The sequence below is a fragment of the Cydia pomonella genome, chromosome 16 (assembly GCF_033807575.1).
Source record: "Cydia pomonella isolate Wapato2018A chromosome 16, ilCydPomo1, whole genome shotgun sequence".
Lineage (NCBI taxonomy): Eukaryota > Metazoa > Arthropoda > Insecta > Lepidoptera > Tortricidae > Cydia > Cydia pomonella.
The window spans coordinates 18,151,214-18,171,406 of record NC_084718.1 but is presented as its reverse complement, the minus strand read 5'-3'; the positions used below and the strand labels follow the sequence as shown (position 1 = coordinate 18,171,406).

The following is a 20,193-nucleotide window of genomic DNA, read 5'->3' as shown; positions in this document are numbered from 1 at the left end:
AAAAGAGTAACAATTAACAAAGAGTTATAAATGTAACGAAATAAATTTATGTCAAAAAGGGGTTTGACATAGGATAAAGTTGCAGTTAAATTACTGCAACGCTGGTTATAGATACATTAGTTGTATGGTCTCGTTTTATGCCATTGTTATTTACGGTACCTACTTTATAACACAAATATTATGTGGTATTACTTGCTGGTAACTCTGGTCGTCGAAAGTTGACATTTTACAATTCAGTTGTCACAAAACTTATGACGTGTGTAGCGTAAAAGTAAAGTTCGGATGGCAACCACTGCCATTACTGCTGCGGCACTGACCCGGGCAATTTCACTGTCAATTTCTTTGATAAATCGAATGTCGTAGAGAAATCGACAGTTACAGCGCCCTTTTCAAGGCTTCAGCAGTATAGTTACCTTTATATTCTTCAGCTGGCAATATCAGGGGTAGCATTTTGTTTTAGACTTTACACATCTTTGGCATCAAAGTATTTTTGTGCAGGATCTAGTGAAAGATTATCTACAAGTAAACTAGATATTACATGTGAGTCGCTACGTCGTTGATGTCGTTTGACACGACAGCGTGTGTGGATGTGGAAATTGGAATTATGTTGACGTTGTTATGCATATGTTTAGCGAGAAATGTGCTCTTGGTTAAAGACTTTGCATCTACGATACGATATTTAGGAATGTATATGAAATAATAGTTTCGTATTGAAAATGGGTCCTTATTGTACTATTCTTTTTTGGATAATTTGTACATGCTTAAAAATATTTTGAGTAAGGTAAGGTGGGGTAAGACTATCGCCGGGGCAAGAATAACACTTAATTCTTCTGACCATTTTCCGCAAATCGACAACCATTGTGCCTATTTTGCGTAAAACGAGGTAGCGCTAACCACTCCAGCGGTGGCAGCATGGTTCCATTTATATCACTTGTCAGTATTATAAGGATCATTATTTATAAATAGATTATATTTTGACTATTCTTACCTTCATTTATGACATGCTTATAAAAGAGTATCAATTGACTCTTACTTGTCACTGGTTCCCGCCATTTTGAATTGTTATAAAAAGTCGGGTACGCAATCACAAGCGGCCAGTTCGAGTGCGGACAAGCTGTAGTGAAGACGTCTTGGAAATATTTATTGTAAATCGGTTGTTATTATGTTTGTAACAATTGAATAAAGTTAAAATATTGGTACAAGTATTCGTTTTCATCATCAGCCCGGTGGTGGTCTTATACTATGCCTGTCACTTTCACGCTTACATACTTGTTAGAACGTGACAGGCATGGTGACAATTGATAAAGAACCGACCTTCCTAGCCCTACAGCTTATAGGGAAAGACAATACTTGTATGGAATCCTCATACTGTTAGTCTCGCCCCGCAAAATGAACTATGTTCGTCTCACCCCACCTTACCTTACGTATATTTGTAGCAGGTTTGGTAACAACAACACACCTTTGAAAATGCCATATACCAATTATGTTTTATTAAATACTTGAATACAATGAATATGTTTTAATTGAATTGACGCCTAGAAAACGTAATTTGAAAATCCACTCAAATAATTAGTCCTTTTTGACACAGGTAACCAATTATAATTAAACCTGAGTTTCGTACTCATCGCTGGGAGAGGCAAGATAACTCGAACTGTGATGTTTGCCCTTAGGGCATTGAATAAACCTACTAGATCTGAACCAGCTCAAGCCCGATTGAGATTTAACTATTTAATATGGTTTAGATACGACCTTCAAGAACGTCCGTATGTAAATAACTTGGTATAGGTAAAAAACTTAAGTAAGTCACCTGTTGTATGTAGTTGTGACGTGTTCGAATAGACATTTGTTTTGTTTGTGTGTCTTTTAAACATGTATTGTATATTCGAACACGCCACAACTACATACAACAGGTGACTTACTTAAGTTTTTTACCTATATGGTGCTTTACGCACACTAGCGTCCCCTCTACTCCACTATTAAAATCTGCCTTGTATGCCTCGTTATGTAACTTTTGGTATGCGCCTTTTGCCTTTGTCGTTATACCTTATTAAAGCCTGTCCAGTAATATATGATCACGCGCCATATTGCGGAATTTCATTGGAATTAATTTATTCATACTAAACTGAACTGTCACCCTATACATGAGAATAACAGCGCCCTCTTGACAATGATCATATATTTCTGGTCGGGCTTTACTAGAATACTTCTTCAAGAACCGAGACCCTGAAACCTGGAAGCAGTTTTGCTATTGAATTTGGAACTCTTTGTTATGCACTAAAAGTTTAAAATAGTTTTTGGAATATGCAAATATACCATAATATTCCTCATACACCCACTGAGCACAGCGCGACATGTAATATATTACCATTTTATAACATAATGCTTTAATGAATCATTTTGCGGCCATTTTAAAACTTTAAAATGAACTTTTTAAACTGCGGTGAGAATTTTTATAAGTTTTGGAACGTTTTTTATAAGTTTGTGCGAGGCATGTTTTCATGGAAACCAGTTTTACGTGATCCCCTGATATAAAACGATTCATGGATATGGAAACGAGTAAGATAAAGATAGTTTATTATTTAAGTATGCATATTATAATGCGCTTATGAACGTCAAATAAAGCTACACCGGCTCTAACCCTACAACTCTGACCCGAGAAGATTTAAATCCCCTCTCAATTGGAGGAGGGTATCCCAATATGGACCGGCAAGAAACTCGGCGGGACACATATTTTCAAAACATTACATCTTATAATTAACATGCATTAAATAAGACAAAATACAATTTAGATTACTATAGAAATTACTTTTCTTTATAGAAATTTTGATTAAAAAATAAAAATGTACATCAAATTATACAAATACTTTTTCAGAAAAAAATATCGAATTCTTACAAAAGGAAAAGAAAATAAAATTAATATAGAAATGAGAATATACATTACAAAAATCTGACTGGTTGCTATGAAATACCTACATAAAATATTTGATATGCTTTCCTACCTGAGCTGTGTCACCTATAACTCTACACATAATACAATGATTTTAATTGCTACTTGTTTTGATTATAGTTTCTGGTTTGGACCATGCATGTTTGTTATTAATTAACACCTGGTTTTGCTAAAGCGTACTTAAGATAAACACTCTGATCACAGAGATGAGATGAGCACTACTGTAGTGGATGGTTGCTTAAAGAAAATTACAGTCATCATAGATTATACATGATTAAAATATGTTTTGGCAAATGAAATTATAAGTTCTTACTTTTTATTGCAGTTCAACCATTTTCTATGAAGCGATTGGAACATTGCTGGTGGTGTTGTGAGAGTTTTTTAAAGTTGCGATTTCAAAGGTGTTTCTTTTGTGGAAAAGTTTGCGTTCACTTGAGAACTAATCAAAACTGTTTTAAGTTTTTTATTTCTCGCGTGTATCGAGTTTAGAGGAACCTGATTTTTCTTTGGAGTTTGAAATATATAACGACAGTTTAAAACTAAAGAGGACTACATGACAGACAAACATGCATGGTCCAAACAAGTAGCAATTAAAATCATTGTATTATGTGTATATGTAAAATCTTTGTATAGGTGACATAGCTCACGTAAGGATGCACATCAAATATTTTTTGTAGGTATAGCAATCTGTCAGATTTATATAATGTATATTCTCATTTCTTTATTGATTTTATTTTTCGTTACCTTTTGTAAGAATTCGATATGTTTTCTGAAAGAGATACGTATATATTTGTATGGTTTGATATATATATATATATATATATATATTTATTTTTATCAAATTTCTATAAAGAAAAGTAGCTACTGTATGTAATTGCATGATTTCTATCGTAATCTAAATTGTATTATTTTTCTGTTATTTAATGCATGTTAATTATAAGAATAAGAATAAGAATAATATTTATTTCAAGAATTTGGCATTACAAGAGCAGCAGTACATTGATCCCCACACTAGGCTCAGCCTGTCACGTGGGAATCTCAGAGAAGTATCGAAATGGTGCGGTTCTCATTTTAACAGAATACATTATTGTTAAAGCTAAATTAAATAAGTTTTTTTAATTATATGACTAACTATCAAACTAAGCACAAAAACAGTTAAAAAGGTCTCAGTAAGTTGTATGTAAGTGAAAGTGTTTATGTGAAGGTATGTGTGTATATATGTGAGTATGTATGTATGAATATGTGCGTGTGTTTAACTACGAAATGTAAGAGAAAACAAAATAAAAAAAAAGTAGCTGTAGAAGTTATTCATCTTTCGGGAGCAGACGCAATTGAATATTGTCGTCTACTACAGTCATTTCAAAATATCCTCTGACTCATCATAGTTCCAAGAAAGTAGTAGGGGTTGGATATGCCTTTTTGCTTCAGTTAAGTTACAGTGCCTTATGTCGCAGATTTTTACTAATTTATTGTATAAATGCGGAAAGAGATAAGCCGAGAATCTCATAGCAAAAGCAGTTTTAACAGGGGGCTTGGGAATTGTAAGATGTAAGGTTTTGAAAAGATGTGTCCCGCCGAGTTTCTTGCCGGTTCATATTGGGATACTCTCCTCCAATTGTGGGGAGATTTTAATCTTCTCGGGTCAGAGGTGTAGGGTTAGAGCCGGTGTAGCTTTGTTTGAAGTTCATAAGCGCATTGTAATATGCCTACTTGAATAATAAACTATCTTTATCTTATCTTTATCTTAAAGGTAACCTTCGGATTCAATATAAATCACACGAAGTACACGAGATTAAATATTAAATTATTTAACAATCTAAGCGTGAAAAACATCTAATAATTCGTAAATAACCTTAACTTTTTAAATGTCAAAAACTCTAATAGGCATCAAAGGTTGTCTTGACCTTGACTCTTATATATATTCATTCATGACACAAGCGTTTAGTTTAGTTTTGTAGGGCACAACCTGTCAAATTAGCCTAAAATTCACATTTCAAAGTAAAATTATATATATGCTTGCTTGTAAGCTTGTAACCTACCAATTATTTTGACAAGTGCGTGACATTTCTTGATATTACAAGATATTTATATTCAAGCCTTAGAATAATAGGGTTGTACAGTTACGTCTGAAAATATCGATACGAAAAATGTGCCAAAAATATGTATACACTACCTTAATATCTTCCTCCTCGCGTTGTCCCGGCATTTTGCCACGGCTCATGAGAGCCTGGGGTCCGCTTGACAATTAATCCCAAGATTTGGCGTAGGCACTAGTTTTTACGAAAGCGACTGCCATCTGACTTTCCAACCCAGAGGGTAAACTAGGCCTTATTGGGGTTAGTCCGGTTTCCTCACGATGTTTTGCTTCACCGAAAAGCGACGGGTAAATATCAAATGATATTTCGTACATAAGTTCCGAAAAACTCATTGGTACGACCCGAGGTTTGAACCCGCGACCTCCAGATTGCAAGTCGCACGCTCTTACCGCTAGGCTACCAGCGCTTTTACACTACCATAACATATGGGCAATAAAGTCGTGTATACATATTTTTGGCACTTTTCCGTATCGATATTTTCAGACGTGACCGTACCAAATTGTCTGTCACCTGAGTCATTAATATGGGTTCAAAAGTATCATTGAGTCAGACCAAGATAAGTTGGCAGCGATTTTGACGGGAATACGTGCTTCCCTTAATGATTTAATTTATACAACTATAAATAACATAAACAAAGGCCATTTAATCAAGTGAATCGACATTTGTCAGCGGCCTCGGGCACAAAAAGATCGCAAATCAACGATTCTTGGCCACCAAATGAAATCTGGCAACAATACATCATTCCAATCTGCCGATATCCGAGCCCTTAGTTTGGGGGAAATGTCGGCAAATAAAGTTAATGGATACCCTTCATATGCGGACTCACGGGCGGGGCGACACGCCAACAATATCGGATTTTTTGTTAAAATATAACTACTTAATCTAATTTAGAGTAAATCCACACTTTGGGCTTTCAAGAAGTTTTAGGAAAATAATATGTTAGCTGAGTTTTTTTTGTAAAAAGCAAAGACAAAATATATCCGTCGGAAATATTTTATAAGATACGTATAATGAATTGAATCTTTATTTCAGGGCTATCAGGCAACTAATGACTAATAGGTAAATACCTTGAAACGAGCATACATATATTACATATAATAAAAAGATATTTTAAAACGAAATACTTCACAAATCACATTATGGTTGCAATGCATTACGAGTACGTAACCCCGCAGGGTCAGGGAGCCGCCGGAACTTGACACCCTTCGGCCAAAACTCCTCCTTGTTGAAGATCGCTGGACGTTCAGTCGGAACGCTCACCACAAACGAATTAAAATTCGCATTGTGTCGAGATTCCAACTTTGTGACCCTCAGATATAATACTTAGTATGTATTGTACAATAATAGGTACTATCTTGTTTTTACTACCCGACTACGGCAAAACAAAAAGAAGGTTATTATTTTGACCGGTTTATGTATGTTCATCTGTTCCCTAATAACTTCTCATAATATATTTTTTGTTTTTAAATGCACCGACTTCAAAATTAACTTGTCCTAAGAAATTGTTGGAGAAAGTCTCAGGGCATAAAGTCTCTTTATCTTGTCTGCGCCTTTTGTGCGATGTTTGTCTTTCTACATATTAAATAAAGACATGTTATATACATTGAAGTAATTTACAATTAAGTAAGGTAAAGAAATGCCGTATACCACGATAAAAAATTCACCTTGGACTATCGCAATACGCATTAATAGTAGAACGTAAGAATCTAACGTGCACTAACATCAAATGCGATATTATTCCAATATAATTCTAATATCAGCAGCGGTATCATGGTCATCACCTGTCATGTCATGCGTCACTTTCGCACTTACATATATGTTAGAACGTGACAGGTATTGTGACAAATGATAAAGAGTCGACCATCTTAGCCCCACGGTTTGATGTCAGTGCAGGTCGAATTGACCTGTTCGATCTAAATATCTGGAAGATCGAGCATATAAAAACTCAAAAATGCGCGTTTTCCCATAGATAAAACCTAGCTATATCGATTGTTTGCCCCCGGAAACCTCCATATAGCAAATTTCATTAAAATCGTTAGAACCGATTTTGAGATCCCAGAAATATACTTATATACAAGAATTGCTCGTTTAAACGCATTAGTACCTGGGCGACCGAGCTTTGCTCGGTTATAACTATTTATTGTAATATGGTGGTGTATAGGTGATAATCTACATAAACCTAAAAAGTAAAATGTGAACTGACAATTATTATTATTTACAATAGATTTTAACCTTACAGCACTTGTCACAGAGTAACGCCATCTATTGTCAATTTCTCTAATTACATAGGTCATTTTTTACTAAATTAAACTTGTCAAAAACAATAAAAAATAAAAAATTATATATAAACTTGAACATTAAAAAAAAAAACAAAAGTTAGTCACCGGGCGAGATTCGAACCCGTAACACTCGTTTAGCAGTCCGCGTCTTTACCCGCTGGACCAGACGGACAGTGGCCAGCAAAAGGAAATTAGCGACCATATTCTGCGTCGAAAGAAAAACGCATGAAAACTCGAAAACACGCGTTTTCCCAAACATAAGACTAATCTAGATCGATTGTTTACCCCCAAAAAACCCCATATACCAAATTTCAGCGAAATCGTTAGAGCCGTTTCTGAGATCCCGGAAATATATATATATATATATATATATATATATATATAAGAATTGCTCTAAAGGTATAAGATTAATATCTAGGAGATCGAACTTTGCTGGAAAAACATGTAATGACTCAAAATTTCGCGTTTTCCCAGAGATAAGAGATCCTAGATCGATTTTTCGCCCACGAAATCTTCCATATAGCAAATTTCATTGAAATCGTTATAGCCGTTTCCCAGATCCCCGGAATATATAAATATAAATACAGGAATTGCTCGTTTAAAAGTATAAGAAAGATGAATAGATAAGTACCAAAACTTATTTTCTGAAACCATCCATTGTTCTTCCTTGCAAAAAAATTGTTCTCCATTCTCGCCATGAGTATTGCAAGTATAGCACACAGAAGCGAGCAATGAGAGAAATATTTCATGTGTTATCGCGGCGAGATGACGAACCGTTTCCAATGAGCAGATATCGCCGTGAGTGTATCAACTTATATTTCCTATTTGTTAGATATGACGTGATAGTATAGAACTATTTGCAGAGATTTTCAATAGAAAGCAGTAGTAATATACTCTTTTTGATTAGGTACATATATATATCTGTTCTCTAGCAAAACTAGATAAGTCTCCAAAGCTATTGAATACGTATTAGGAATACAAATATTAATAATGCCAAAGGAAATGTGTGTCGAAGTCTAGTCAAAGGTCCCACTTTGTCGGTTACCATAAGGGTGACATTTGCTTGTATGTTTATATGAATAACCTGTCGAGGTCTCCTTATGGCAAACAACAAAGTGGAACTTTTTACTTGGATCGACACATATTTTGTTCAGAGAACGCCATATGTAACCTTTTTATGGCTTGTGCACCTTCGACTATTTGTGTTTGTACACATATCCACTAACAGAAGGTTGGTAGACCAGGATGGAAGCTCTTCCATTCTGTCTGTGACTTAGCGAAGTACGTATTCAAATACTCTAGTTCTTGCTCTACGACCGTCTTCCAAACCAAGAATTGTACAATGCCGGTGTTCTCCACCCCGTGTTGCCAGGCGTACGACAATTATTGTACGTGTACGATAATTTGGGCTCCCGTACGATGTACGTTCCCATGAGCATTATCGTTCGTAAAAGTACGATAATTGCAGCCCTTAGACGATGCCACCCAAAAAGACTAGTAATTGAAGCCAAATCACTTAAAAACACGTAGCTATATTTTACAATTGGCACTTTTTGAGTGTTAGGTTCCTTGATCGTAAGGCAATGGCGTCAAAAATGACAAAATGTCCTCTAAACCGTTTGGAACAATCACAAAAAAATTCAAATTTCAAATAGATTTTTGCGCAATTGAGATGAGCACTGTATTCTCTTTAAATATATATATTGGACTTATTATTAAGCTTATTTTGCAAGTAATTTTAGGAATAGTTTTGATAGGCGTACGATATTGAACGGTTCGATAATTTTGACACTCAAATACCCATAATTCACTTCCGATTACCCGGTAACCTTGCTCCACACTGACTTTATACCATAATTTTATGAAAAAAAATCCTGGAACTATTCCTGTCCCATCCATAATTCGAACCCGGAGGCGGGAGAGGCGCCGATAAGACCCCAAGTGCAAACTTTATTTCCTGAGATAGCGTATTATATTAGTGTCATTAGTTTATGTCAGTAAGGCGGTAGTGGGGAGGGGGTGTAATATAAACGTCAACATATATCGTAATGTACTACTATTATTATATGAAAACTATATCATAACCTCATTTAAGTTACAACATGATTGTAGTGTCGGTCTACTTTAAATTAGAATATATCAACATACCAATCACAATATAATGATTTAAATTAAATTTTGAATTATGCAGCAAATTTTGGAGCAAAGTCAAGCTCAATAATTTACTGATTTATTGCATGACGGCGCATTACGGTTTTAAAAAGTAGTGATACCATTCAGCACTAAAAGCTTAAGGAGCTTGCTTAAAGCTTAATAAAAGCTGCCACATTTAATAGTTTATATCAGTAGGTAAACGATTTCAAGCTACGAATAACTCTTCATTCACATTATAGTATATAGTCCACCATGTCGTATCCGACAACGGCGACCTTTACAATTACCTCTGATGAGCACGTATATGGCTCGCGAAACCGAACTTAGCCTTAAATGCCCGGTCGCACTGTGCACAATAAAGCTGCTCTTGGTCGTTATATGTGTATGCGTAGGACGGCTTAGATCGAGACTTCCGTTGAAGGCGCTTTTGGTCCAGGTGTTCAAGTCGAGCTTCTTCGAAAGTAATACATTATAGTATAGAGTATTAATACCGCAATTCTGTCCATTATGGCATTAATAAATACTGACGACATTTAAATCTAAAAGCTTGCTTACAGCTTGATAAAAGCTGCACTAGTCAACAGGTTATATCAGTAGGCATTCAAATTAACATAGCTTCTTCGCCTTTTAGAGTAATCGTATGATAGCCATCACGGTATTAATAAGTACTAGCGGCCCGCCCTGGCTTCGCACGGGTAAACTTTAACAAATTATACACCTGAACCTTCCTCAAAGATCTGATCATTCTATTGATAAGTGAAAACTGCATAAAAATCCGTTCAGTAGTTTTTGAGTTTATAGCGATCATACAGACAGACGCGTCTATACGCGGCGGGGGACTTTGTTTTATAAGGTGTTGCGATAAATGTTATTTAAATATTTAGCTCTTATAGCTCAAGCAGCTTACAGCTTAATAAAAGCTGCCGAAGTCAACATATTATATCAGTAATATTATTACACTACAAGCTAAAATACAGAATATTAATGTAAATTACCAAGTTTGTCTATTAATAACAAAACTTAATCACATTGTAATTAGTAAGTAAAATTGTTTCATAGGCTTATAATATTACCTCAATTATAAATGATTGCATGTGTATATATCTCAAAACAGTTGCAAGATAATATTCGGTGATAACGCAGGTAGTTTACTATTAGTCGGAATCTTTTTTTTTCGACAAAAAAACATAAAGATACTTTCAAAAGATATTAAACCACGCCGAATTACTATTTTTTTAACTAAATAAATGACGTGACCATAAACACTACTATTATTTATTTTGAAATATTTACAGAATATCGAAGAGAATACATATATGACTATACCCCGGACATAACGGGGGCAATTAAGATTTGACAATAGTGCAAAGGCAAATGAAAGTTGAAAATCAAGCAGATATGTCTGCATTATTATTTAACTCCTTGGATTTCACGGGCCTATAAATCCCGGTCTTTTGATAGGCTTGCGTGGGGATATAGATCCAACACGTAGAGGCCTCTTGGAGAGCTTTAATGTCATGTAGAACACCTGCTGGAACCCGTTCACGGGCGCAACAATAGACACCCATGAACCGGTCGCAACAGGCATTGGGACTATTGTAGTAAAGTGAACAGTATAACGGTCTATGGATTGAAGTTTGGGAGGACAATGAGGCTGGGTTATTGCAACGACGTTCGGACACCTGCCATAACAATGTTTTCTTTAGTTATCGAGGCAGGTGGTGACTCGCCGCCCACTAGATGGGCCCCTGAAAATGCCGTCGTGAAGACGACCAGGAGCAACACCGGTGTGAGCGGCTCAGGGGTGTCGAGAGGTGTACGCCGCTTTCTACCCAGTGGCTGATAACAGCCACTGTGCCAACTCGCGTCTTATGCAAGTTTTCACTTCCACCCCAGCATATAGCTCTAACGATTCCTCTCTGGACGGCCAATGAAGGCAAGCCAGAGCTGAGAGTCCTGCGGGTCCCCCTGGGGTATACTCCGACCGACGAAGACACGCCGGAGACGGAGACCCTGACCGACTCTCGGGAACACTCGGGTCCGTGGGGTCGTTACACCCCAACAGCTCGCCACAAGCTGCCCTGCGGGCTTATTTAACTTATTGTTATTTTATTTATTTAATTTGCAAACATATTTGCTTATTTTTAACTTTCATTTCATTTGCCTTTGCACTATTTTCAAACCCAAATTGCCTCTGTCTGTCCGGGGTATGTATATGACTGTATAAATTTGCATGAGGCAAATTAAGTCAGGAAATAACATACATAAGTACATAAACACAAAACACGGTTTACCGCATGGAAGCTTTTATTCTTAAAAATAATCTTTTTAGATCCAAGAATTATGTTCCAAAAAGTCTTAAGTCCCATCCAACTCTTAAGAAAATACTCTTAAAAAATCTGTGTACTGTGTATTGTACTGAATGGAGAATGAGCGTTAGCACAAAGCCCAACTTTGTAAACACGTATACTCCAACCAATTATCAGCCTTATAACTACAACTGACGATCTATTTTAGCTTGAAGCTGTTTAGAAACGTCATAATACGAATTCTGTTGCTTTTAAGGGATTTAAAGTCGGGACCGGGGGCCAATTCTGGTATGACAATTTGATCATATTTTGATACGACTTACCACGAGCTTGACGCTGATCTGTCACTGACATATTCGCTAGCATATGCGTAACTTACTTTCTATACATCTCGCTCGTACTGGCATATTAGTGCGAGCGTGATGTATAAGTTACGCAGACGTTAGCAAATACGTCAGTGTCAAACTGGTGGTAGCTGTAGTTGAGTCGTGTCATCTGGCATAACTCTGACCAAAGAGAATTTGAAATAGAGGTGTATTGTCAAAGAAAACTTAGTAATATTAAAAAGTGGCGCCAACTTACCGGACACTACCTAAAGGTTATTGCGCCATCGCTCGAAACCTCCTTTGGCCTTTGATCTATTAGATGGCACACTTTTTGATATTTAACAAATTTAACTCCTATCAGTAAAATAATAAGGATCAAAGACTGGCGTTTTAAAATTTTTAATAATGTTTCCAAAGATGGCAGTAAATTTACGTCGATATAAAAATATCTGTGACAATACACCTGTATTTCAATTTCTCCTTGCTCTGACTCATATTAAGTGTGAGCGAGATGTCTTATGAAACGACATCTGATTGGATTCCGTGATGACCGGTGAGTGGTTCACGCTGATTGGTAGAGCGGTGCACGCAGAGTCAAGGTCGTTTTAAAATAAGATGATAACCATGAATGTAATGACCTAATGACAGGTTATGATTAATTTGGGTTTGTTATTTACATGATCTGTCAGCTGTCAACAGCGACGTTCCCTCAAGAACTCATTAAATTTCCACTTATAAAATTTAGACCGGCGATCATAGATTTTTAAGTAAGCATAATTTTTAATGTATTAAATAATATTTAAATGTAGATTGTTGCGAATTCAACTTATTATTGTATAAAAATCAATGCAGTAGCTAAACGCAGCCGTCGGGCTCGGCTAGTATTCGGAGGCTTTTTAAAAGCACCAATAGGAGGCGCTCCACATATTTTGTATCGCGGCCAATTAGAAGCATCTAAATTTAAACTACCTTTTTGTACTGATCACATATTGCAAATCACTCTTTCATCATCCTCCATACTATCAACACCCACTTTTCTACATTGAACCGTTTTGGCAAGAACCCTAAACTAGTACCCTTTGGAAGATTATACTTCACTTTATTATCAATCGAAGTTTTATTTGAGTCGTCGACATCCTGACCTGCACGGCGGCTACATAGATTTTTATAAATATTGCGACAATTTATTGTATAATAAATTCTATTTGTATTGTGAAAATTTAATAAGTTATTTAATTTAATGTTATTGCAATTCATAAGGTCAATAGATATTGAAATATTTTGCATGCCTACTAGAATAAGGTATTGACATTATTTGTTCATAAATAACTATTGACTTTACCACCTTACCTGTACCCACATAATGTTAAGCAAATAAACTCATTTCATGTTATTACAATAAAAATAAGCCTCCATATAATATCAACACCAGAATCGGCCTAAAATTCGGCACCAGATTGCGATATTTGCATGACAAAATGCAAGGCAATTCGTTGCTCGCGTTTTGAATGTAACAATGTGTTTTGAGTTATTAATTAAAATGTTATATTTTTGTTTGGGATTATACCAGGTTTCACTCCATATTTTACGTCGTATCGCTACAAGTACGAGTACTTGCGCGATCTAATTATAGTGCTACAAGAAATCGTAAATATAAAATATAATAATAAAACTTTTTAACAAAAAATAAAACCGACTTCAAATATTACCAAAAGCATGTACCTATTTGAAGAATTCCCTCGATTTCTCCAAGATCCCATCATCAGACTCCGACTTGGTGCCAACGGGACCATCTCGGGGTTATACACGTTCGATAAAAAAAATAAATTGAAAATCGGTTTACGATTCTCGGAGATATCGAGTAACATATCCTTTTTTGAAGTCGGTTAAAAATGCGAAATATAGTGCCAACAACTGATAACTTTTTACAGCAATCACATTTTTGTAACCATGATTTTTATTTTTAAATATTTCTCGACCAAGCTACTTATTTTTCTAAGAAAAGAAATAATAATTTATGGTTTTAACGTTCAATCCATCACTCGTTTTATAAACTTCTTGTTAGTTAGTATGATTACATAATAATTTTCATCACACTTTCTCGTAAAAGTTGTTATGACACTTTGGCCGAGTCCATAAATCCAAATGCCGACCTGGTCTGTAATGTATTTTTCACACTTGATAGGCGATGTGGTCCGTAAATCCAAAATTTTGACCAGAGGCTGTAATATACGTACAAAATTAGGCAGAAGATTTATTTATCTCCTACTTTTTCCCCGTTTTTCCCCTAAAACATTGTGTGCGCCGCGGAAAGTAGAGGAATCACGAACTCGTGTTAATGAAGCCCTCGCCATCGGCTTCAGGCTTCAATTCACGCTCGTTCACAAATTCTTGTTTACCGCACTTAACATACAATGTACTCATGTTTACCTTCAACTGACTGAGCGTTGGCGGCGACGATGAGCGCTATCAGCGCCACGCACCGCGACGTAGGCCTCATCTGAAACAATAATAAAAAATATAATAATACATGTCAATTTTTGCTATTTCTATTGTATTCAAATATACTACAGAACAGAGCTCCGGTGTGTCCCTCTCTAATAATAATAATTGACGAATGTATCTGAATACGGATGTTATCATAATTTATTTAGCTTAGAAACCGTACTAGGTTAAATATATCGAGCCGTCGAAAGAAGTAAAAATAGACCGAAACAAACGACGATCGATTTGGTTTAATTTAGGACATGCGCTGCAGGCATATTCTGATTGTAAAAACAGGTTATGAACTCGATCTAGATTTGTTATAGATATGTTATGATTTGTTAGTGTCTGTTGCGACTGCAACTTAATATTATATAAAAATCAATGCAGTAGCTAAACGCAGCCGTCGGGTTCGGCTAGTATTCGGAGGCTTTTTAAAAGCACCAATAGGAGCGCTCCACATAATCTGTATCGCGGCCAATTGGAAGCATTTAAATCTAAACCTTTTGTACTGATCAAATCAAATATGACAAATCACTCTTTCATCATCCTCCATACTTTCAACACCTATTTTCTACATTGAACCGTTTTGGCAAGAACCCTTGTAAACCAGTACCTTTGGGATGATTATACTTCACTTCATTATAAATCGAAGTTTTATTTAAGTCGTCGAGATCCTGACCTGCACGGCGGCTACAGTGTCAAAAGCGAGGTTTTTGACTAAAAAATATCTCGCCTGCACTGACGTATCATACCTATCACATATACTTTGTAAAACAATATTTCCATAAATCTATGTACAATGTTTGTTTTTGAATCTACTTATTAAAATTAGATTTAAACTTTGTATGAAATGAAAATGTATAAAACATGCGTAAATCGTCTTAGCCCACGCCGACATTTTCAAAGTTAAAATCTATTTTTAATAAGTAAATTTAACATGAAAGTAAATATTTTCCCGCAAAATATTGCCTATGGAAATATAGTTTTAAAAAGTATATGTGATAGGCGACCTCTTTGTTCCATATTTGTCTATTGCAAAACTTATCTAGTGACCTATGTATTCATAACAAATCCATAATCCATAACCTGTTATTACAAGCAGAATACTCCTCTTATTCCGTAAAATTATAATAAATAATAAATAAATAATATAAATAAACATTATAGGACATTATTACACAAATTGACTAAGTCCCACAGTAAGCTCAATAAGGCTTGTGTTGAGGGTACTTAGACAACGATATATATAATATATAAATATTTATAAATACTCAAATACATAGAAAACACCCATGACTCAGGAATCATCATCAGGATCCATGCTCATCACGCGAATAAATGCCCTTACCAGGATTTGCACCCGGGACCATCAGCTTCGTAGTCAGGGTCACTACCCACTAGGCCAAACCGGTCGTTAAATTATATGTATACATAATGTAATTAAAGGAGCAATTGAATATTTATTTATAAATTCAAATCAGCTTACAAGACACAGAACAGAGATATTAAAACAGTATATTTCATTCTCTTCAAATATCAAATATCAAACATTTATTCAGCAAATAGGCCACAGGGGCACTTTTACATGTCCATTTTTACAAACAATAAATTAAAAAAAAAAAACAATTACAAATATCGAATTTATGAAATAATAAATACTTTATTAGAGATGTATACTGTCTCTAAATGTCAAATTACACAAAAATAAAACCATAAAATACGCCGCCAGAGCTTGAGAGGGTCGCCAAGGCTTGAATTCTTATATAAATAATTAAAAGACAAAAAAAAAAAAGAAAAAAAAAAAAAAAAAAAAAAAAAAAAAAAAAAAAAAAAAAAAAAGATTCCATTCTATACATACTGTAAAACCACGTAATAACCAAACAGTACACTCTGACCACGTTAACTATGGAGATGATGGAAAAAGCTTTTCTAAGGGTCTAAAGATCCCTATCAGTCGAAGTGTATGAAGGACCCTCGAAAATCATAAGATAAGATAAGACCACGCTAACTTGGACTTACTTGGTAATAAGAACATTATAAACACATACATATACATATCATTAAATTGGCATGAAAACTTAGCGTGGTCTGACTTTGAGGTAATGTTGGTTAAGACTCGAGTCCTTTAAGTCCTCTTCTTTGAGACTCGACTCAGTTTTTCAGACTCTAAGACGAAACTCGAGTTCTTCTCGACTTATTAGAGTCCCAAGTCGTTTGTAAAGACTTGAGTCCTTTTTTTTTCTCTAACTGGGTATTTCCATACAATGACAATAAAAGCGCACGGCGAATAAATGAACCTCATTCATAAATTATTACGTATGTACTATGTTCGAATTATTTTAATTCCATATAATTAATTAAAGAGCTATTCGTGTAATATTTCACCAATTCTACAGTACATTCTAGCTTACGGAATAATTTATTTATATTTAATGAGTACGCTAACGTACTAAATTTTAATTAAAATGCGGGTTGGAAGAGCTTAATAATAATCACAGTGTTAGAAATAAATATGTTAAACTAAATGAACTGGAATAATATAATTAAACTCATTTCCAACAGAAATTTATTGATGAATCGTAAACCGCAGTTATTAGGGTTCCGTACCAAAAAGGTACAAAAGGAACCCTTATGGTGCGACTCCATCCGCCCGTCTGTCTGTCTCTCACATCGCTAAATATCTCGGCAACCACAATCTATCTATCTATCTCTATATATCTGAATTTATTAATTTTTGACAACCACAGCTATCTATTTGAAATTTGGAATGGTTATGAACAACGCTAGCCCAGACACATTGAAAGATTTTTATTACTAACTATGGAAAATGCCCAGTATGAAGAAGGGGCAAAATTCCAAAGTCTAGTCAATATTTTTTAGTTTTAATTTGACATTACTGGCGAGTGATGTCACTGCTTACTATTGTTTATTTTTTCCATATTATATTAGTGATTATCAAAATTTTCCGCTTTCGAAGAACCTTACCAACCCCAAAGAACCTTAATGACTTTTGACAGTTAGGAAAATATTATATATTATATTATTATAACGAGCCCATTGTGTCACACTGCTGGGCAAAGCCCCCCCCCCCCCCTCTATAAATAAAAAAAATAATATATATAAATTGGTACTTCCCCATTAAAACACCTACACATCCTCTTAAAATAGTTTACTTCATTCTAAAAACTTGAGCAAATTGAGCTGCAACTCATTTCTCAAGCTGCTCTTACCACGAACAAATAATGATTTCAAAAAACAAGGTCTTAAGCGCCACGCGTTCTCTATTAAGTTACGACGTTTTATACTAAACATTTCTATTCAGGCATACATTTAAAGCAAAGAACTCCGTTTAAAAATGCAAGTATTCAAATCACCGTAGCGCTAGCTACGGCGTAGCGGGCTACGAGTGTAATTGCTACAGGCTACGGGCGGTCATGATTGCGCGTGCTTCTAAAGTAGAGAATGTAGTAAATAATATACAGGATGGTAAATGAAAAAAACATAGTTTTTGATGCTAGAAGTTAAAACATTCAGCGCTAATCATGACAAGTTGTCGTTTTGCCTCTACGAAGAATTTCCTCTACATACCGGGAACCTATGTTATCGGCTACGACCATAGTTCAGCTGTGAATGTGTTAAGAAATCGTAAAAAAAAAAAATCTAAAGAAATGATCACTTCATCATTCAAACAATACCTAATCTTAAAGACACTGTGAACCAAGAAGAAGTTGTATTGAGAATTCACGAGTAACAATGCGCTAACCCCGTTAGTACGGGTTCGAAGCCCGATTCGAAGAATGAGATACGATAACGATAAGTTCTGGTTTAGATAAGTTCTCATCTAGATATCGTTAATATGTCGTATAATTGAAAGAAGCAGCTCGATTCGGGCAATCAATGTCACTTTGACGTTAGAAATATCATAGATAGACCTTATTGGGATCACAGCGGAATCGAAATAAACGTCAATTTCGACATGTCGTTTAGTTATTGATCTTTAAAAGATCTTACACGTGTCTTGATCATTCTTGGAATCGGGCCGTAAACTATTATTTTATCAACCAGATACGTCTGCGAGCGATATCACAATTGTTTATATTAAGGACCTGTTTCACAATGTCCAAGTAAATTATTGGATAGCTAATTGACAAATAAATTAACGGCCAGATAACTAATATATAATACTAAAATATAATAATACTAAAGATAGATTTCGTTATAGACCTATAGTTTCCTAATTTTGAATTTCGATGTACAATTGAAAAAATAATAATACTGTAAACTTATAGCGTACATAACAAAAGCGAAAGTGTACCAATAAAGATTATCTTATCTTATCTTACCAGTTAATCTTATTTGAAGATTGTGAAACGCCAACGATGACTTTATTCGCCAGATAAGTGGCAAGTAACTTATTCAGGTTTTTACTTGGACATTGTGAAACAAGCCCTAAAAGAAAAATTGATAAATTCCCTTACTGACCGTCCACCCTGTAGTGCGGTAAACCGACCGGCTCAAATTAATCGACTCCTTTGTTTTATTCCGACGGAACCGACTTTTCAAAATGGCCGATTAAATTTTGACGACACGGTTGTTGCCGTTTATAGGCCGTAAAAACTTTCCAAATGGATGTCATTGAGAACTGAAGGGGTTTAGGGAGACGAGTTAGTAATTAAGAATGTCGAATTTCGGAAAAAGCACAAAAGATCTGAAATGACGCTCACGCTTGAAGATAATTGACGCACGCGAAAAGAAAGCTATCATGTATATGAAAATTTGAGTGCGAAAGAGGCAGGTAACAAATGTGACCACTTTTGAACTTCATAGCGGCCGCTAGCAGCCACTTACATACACCAAAATGTAAAGTTAGTGGAATGGAAAATACGAAAAGCTGTATCCAGAAAATACGGTAGGTGATTAGTAATTTTTCCTGTAAAGTTGGAAACTTAGTTAATTTGATTCAAATTATTTGTTGTAAGGTTTTTTTTTTTATGTACAAACCGTGCTCAAATAGTTATATTAATATCTAGCTAAATACAATATTGTAAAGATGATTACTTAGCGTTTCAGTCTAATAGCACAATAATAATAAATGAACTTGACATGTCGTTTAAATGGGTATTTAAATAAAATAAATAAATAAATTGATTTTATTTCACGCAAGCACCCATATAAAATAAAGTGATACATAGAAAATTTATAATGTAAAATGACACAAAAGTGTAAAAAGTTAAATAACTGTAAAACAATATTATATATATATTTTTTTAATTACAATTTAAAATTCAAACTAAAATAAAATAACATATTTATATACTACAACTATAATAACAAACGTGTAATAATACCTGTCTTTATCGTTAACTGGTCTCTGATTCTAGTAAAGTTTCGAGCTTAATGGGGTTTTGAAATGTTTTTGATTAATTTAAATTGGGATGAGAGGGTTGATAAGTGGAGAATCATTTTCGTTTGTCCAAAGAGAATTTGTTTTTAAAACCATCACTGGCTTCTAGGTTTTGTTACATAGATATCTAATTAGTTTTAAGTGAGAACGTATTTGGCATAAACCGTTATCTAAAAAAAAACAGTACTTTA

At 34.9% G+C, this 20,193-nt stretch overlaps 1 protein-coding gene across 3 annotated transcripts in view; it reads right to left on the bottom strand.

Annotated features, from left to right (window-relative positions):
• The window catches only part of LOC133526385 (Ig-like and fibronectin type-III domain-containing protein 1), a 330,345-nt gene that overhangs the window by 97,021 nt on the left and 213,131 nt on the right, over nt 1–20,193 (bottom strand). For all 3 annotated transcript variants that reach the window (XM_061862992.1, XM_061862991.1, XM_061862993.1), the window contains exon 4: nt 14,542–14,611. In XM_061862992.1, coding sequence (XP_061718976.1) covers nt 14,542–14,611 — 70 coding nt within the window. The remainder of the gene's footprint in view (nt 1–14,541; nt 14,612–20,193) is intronic.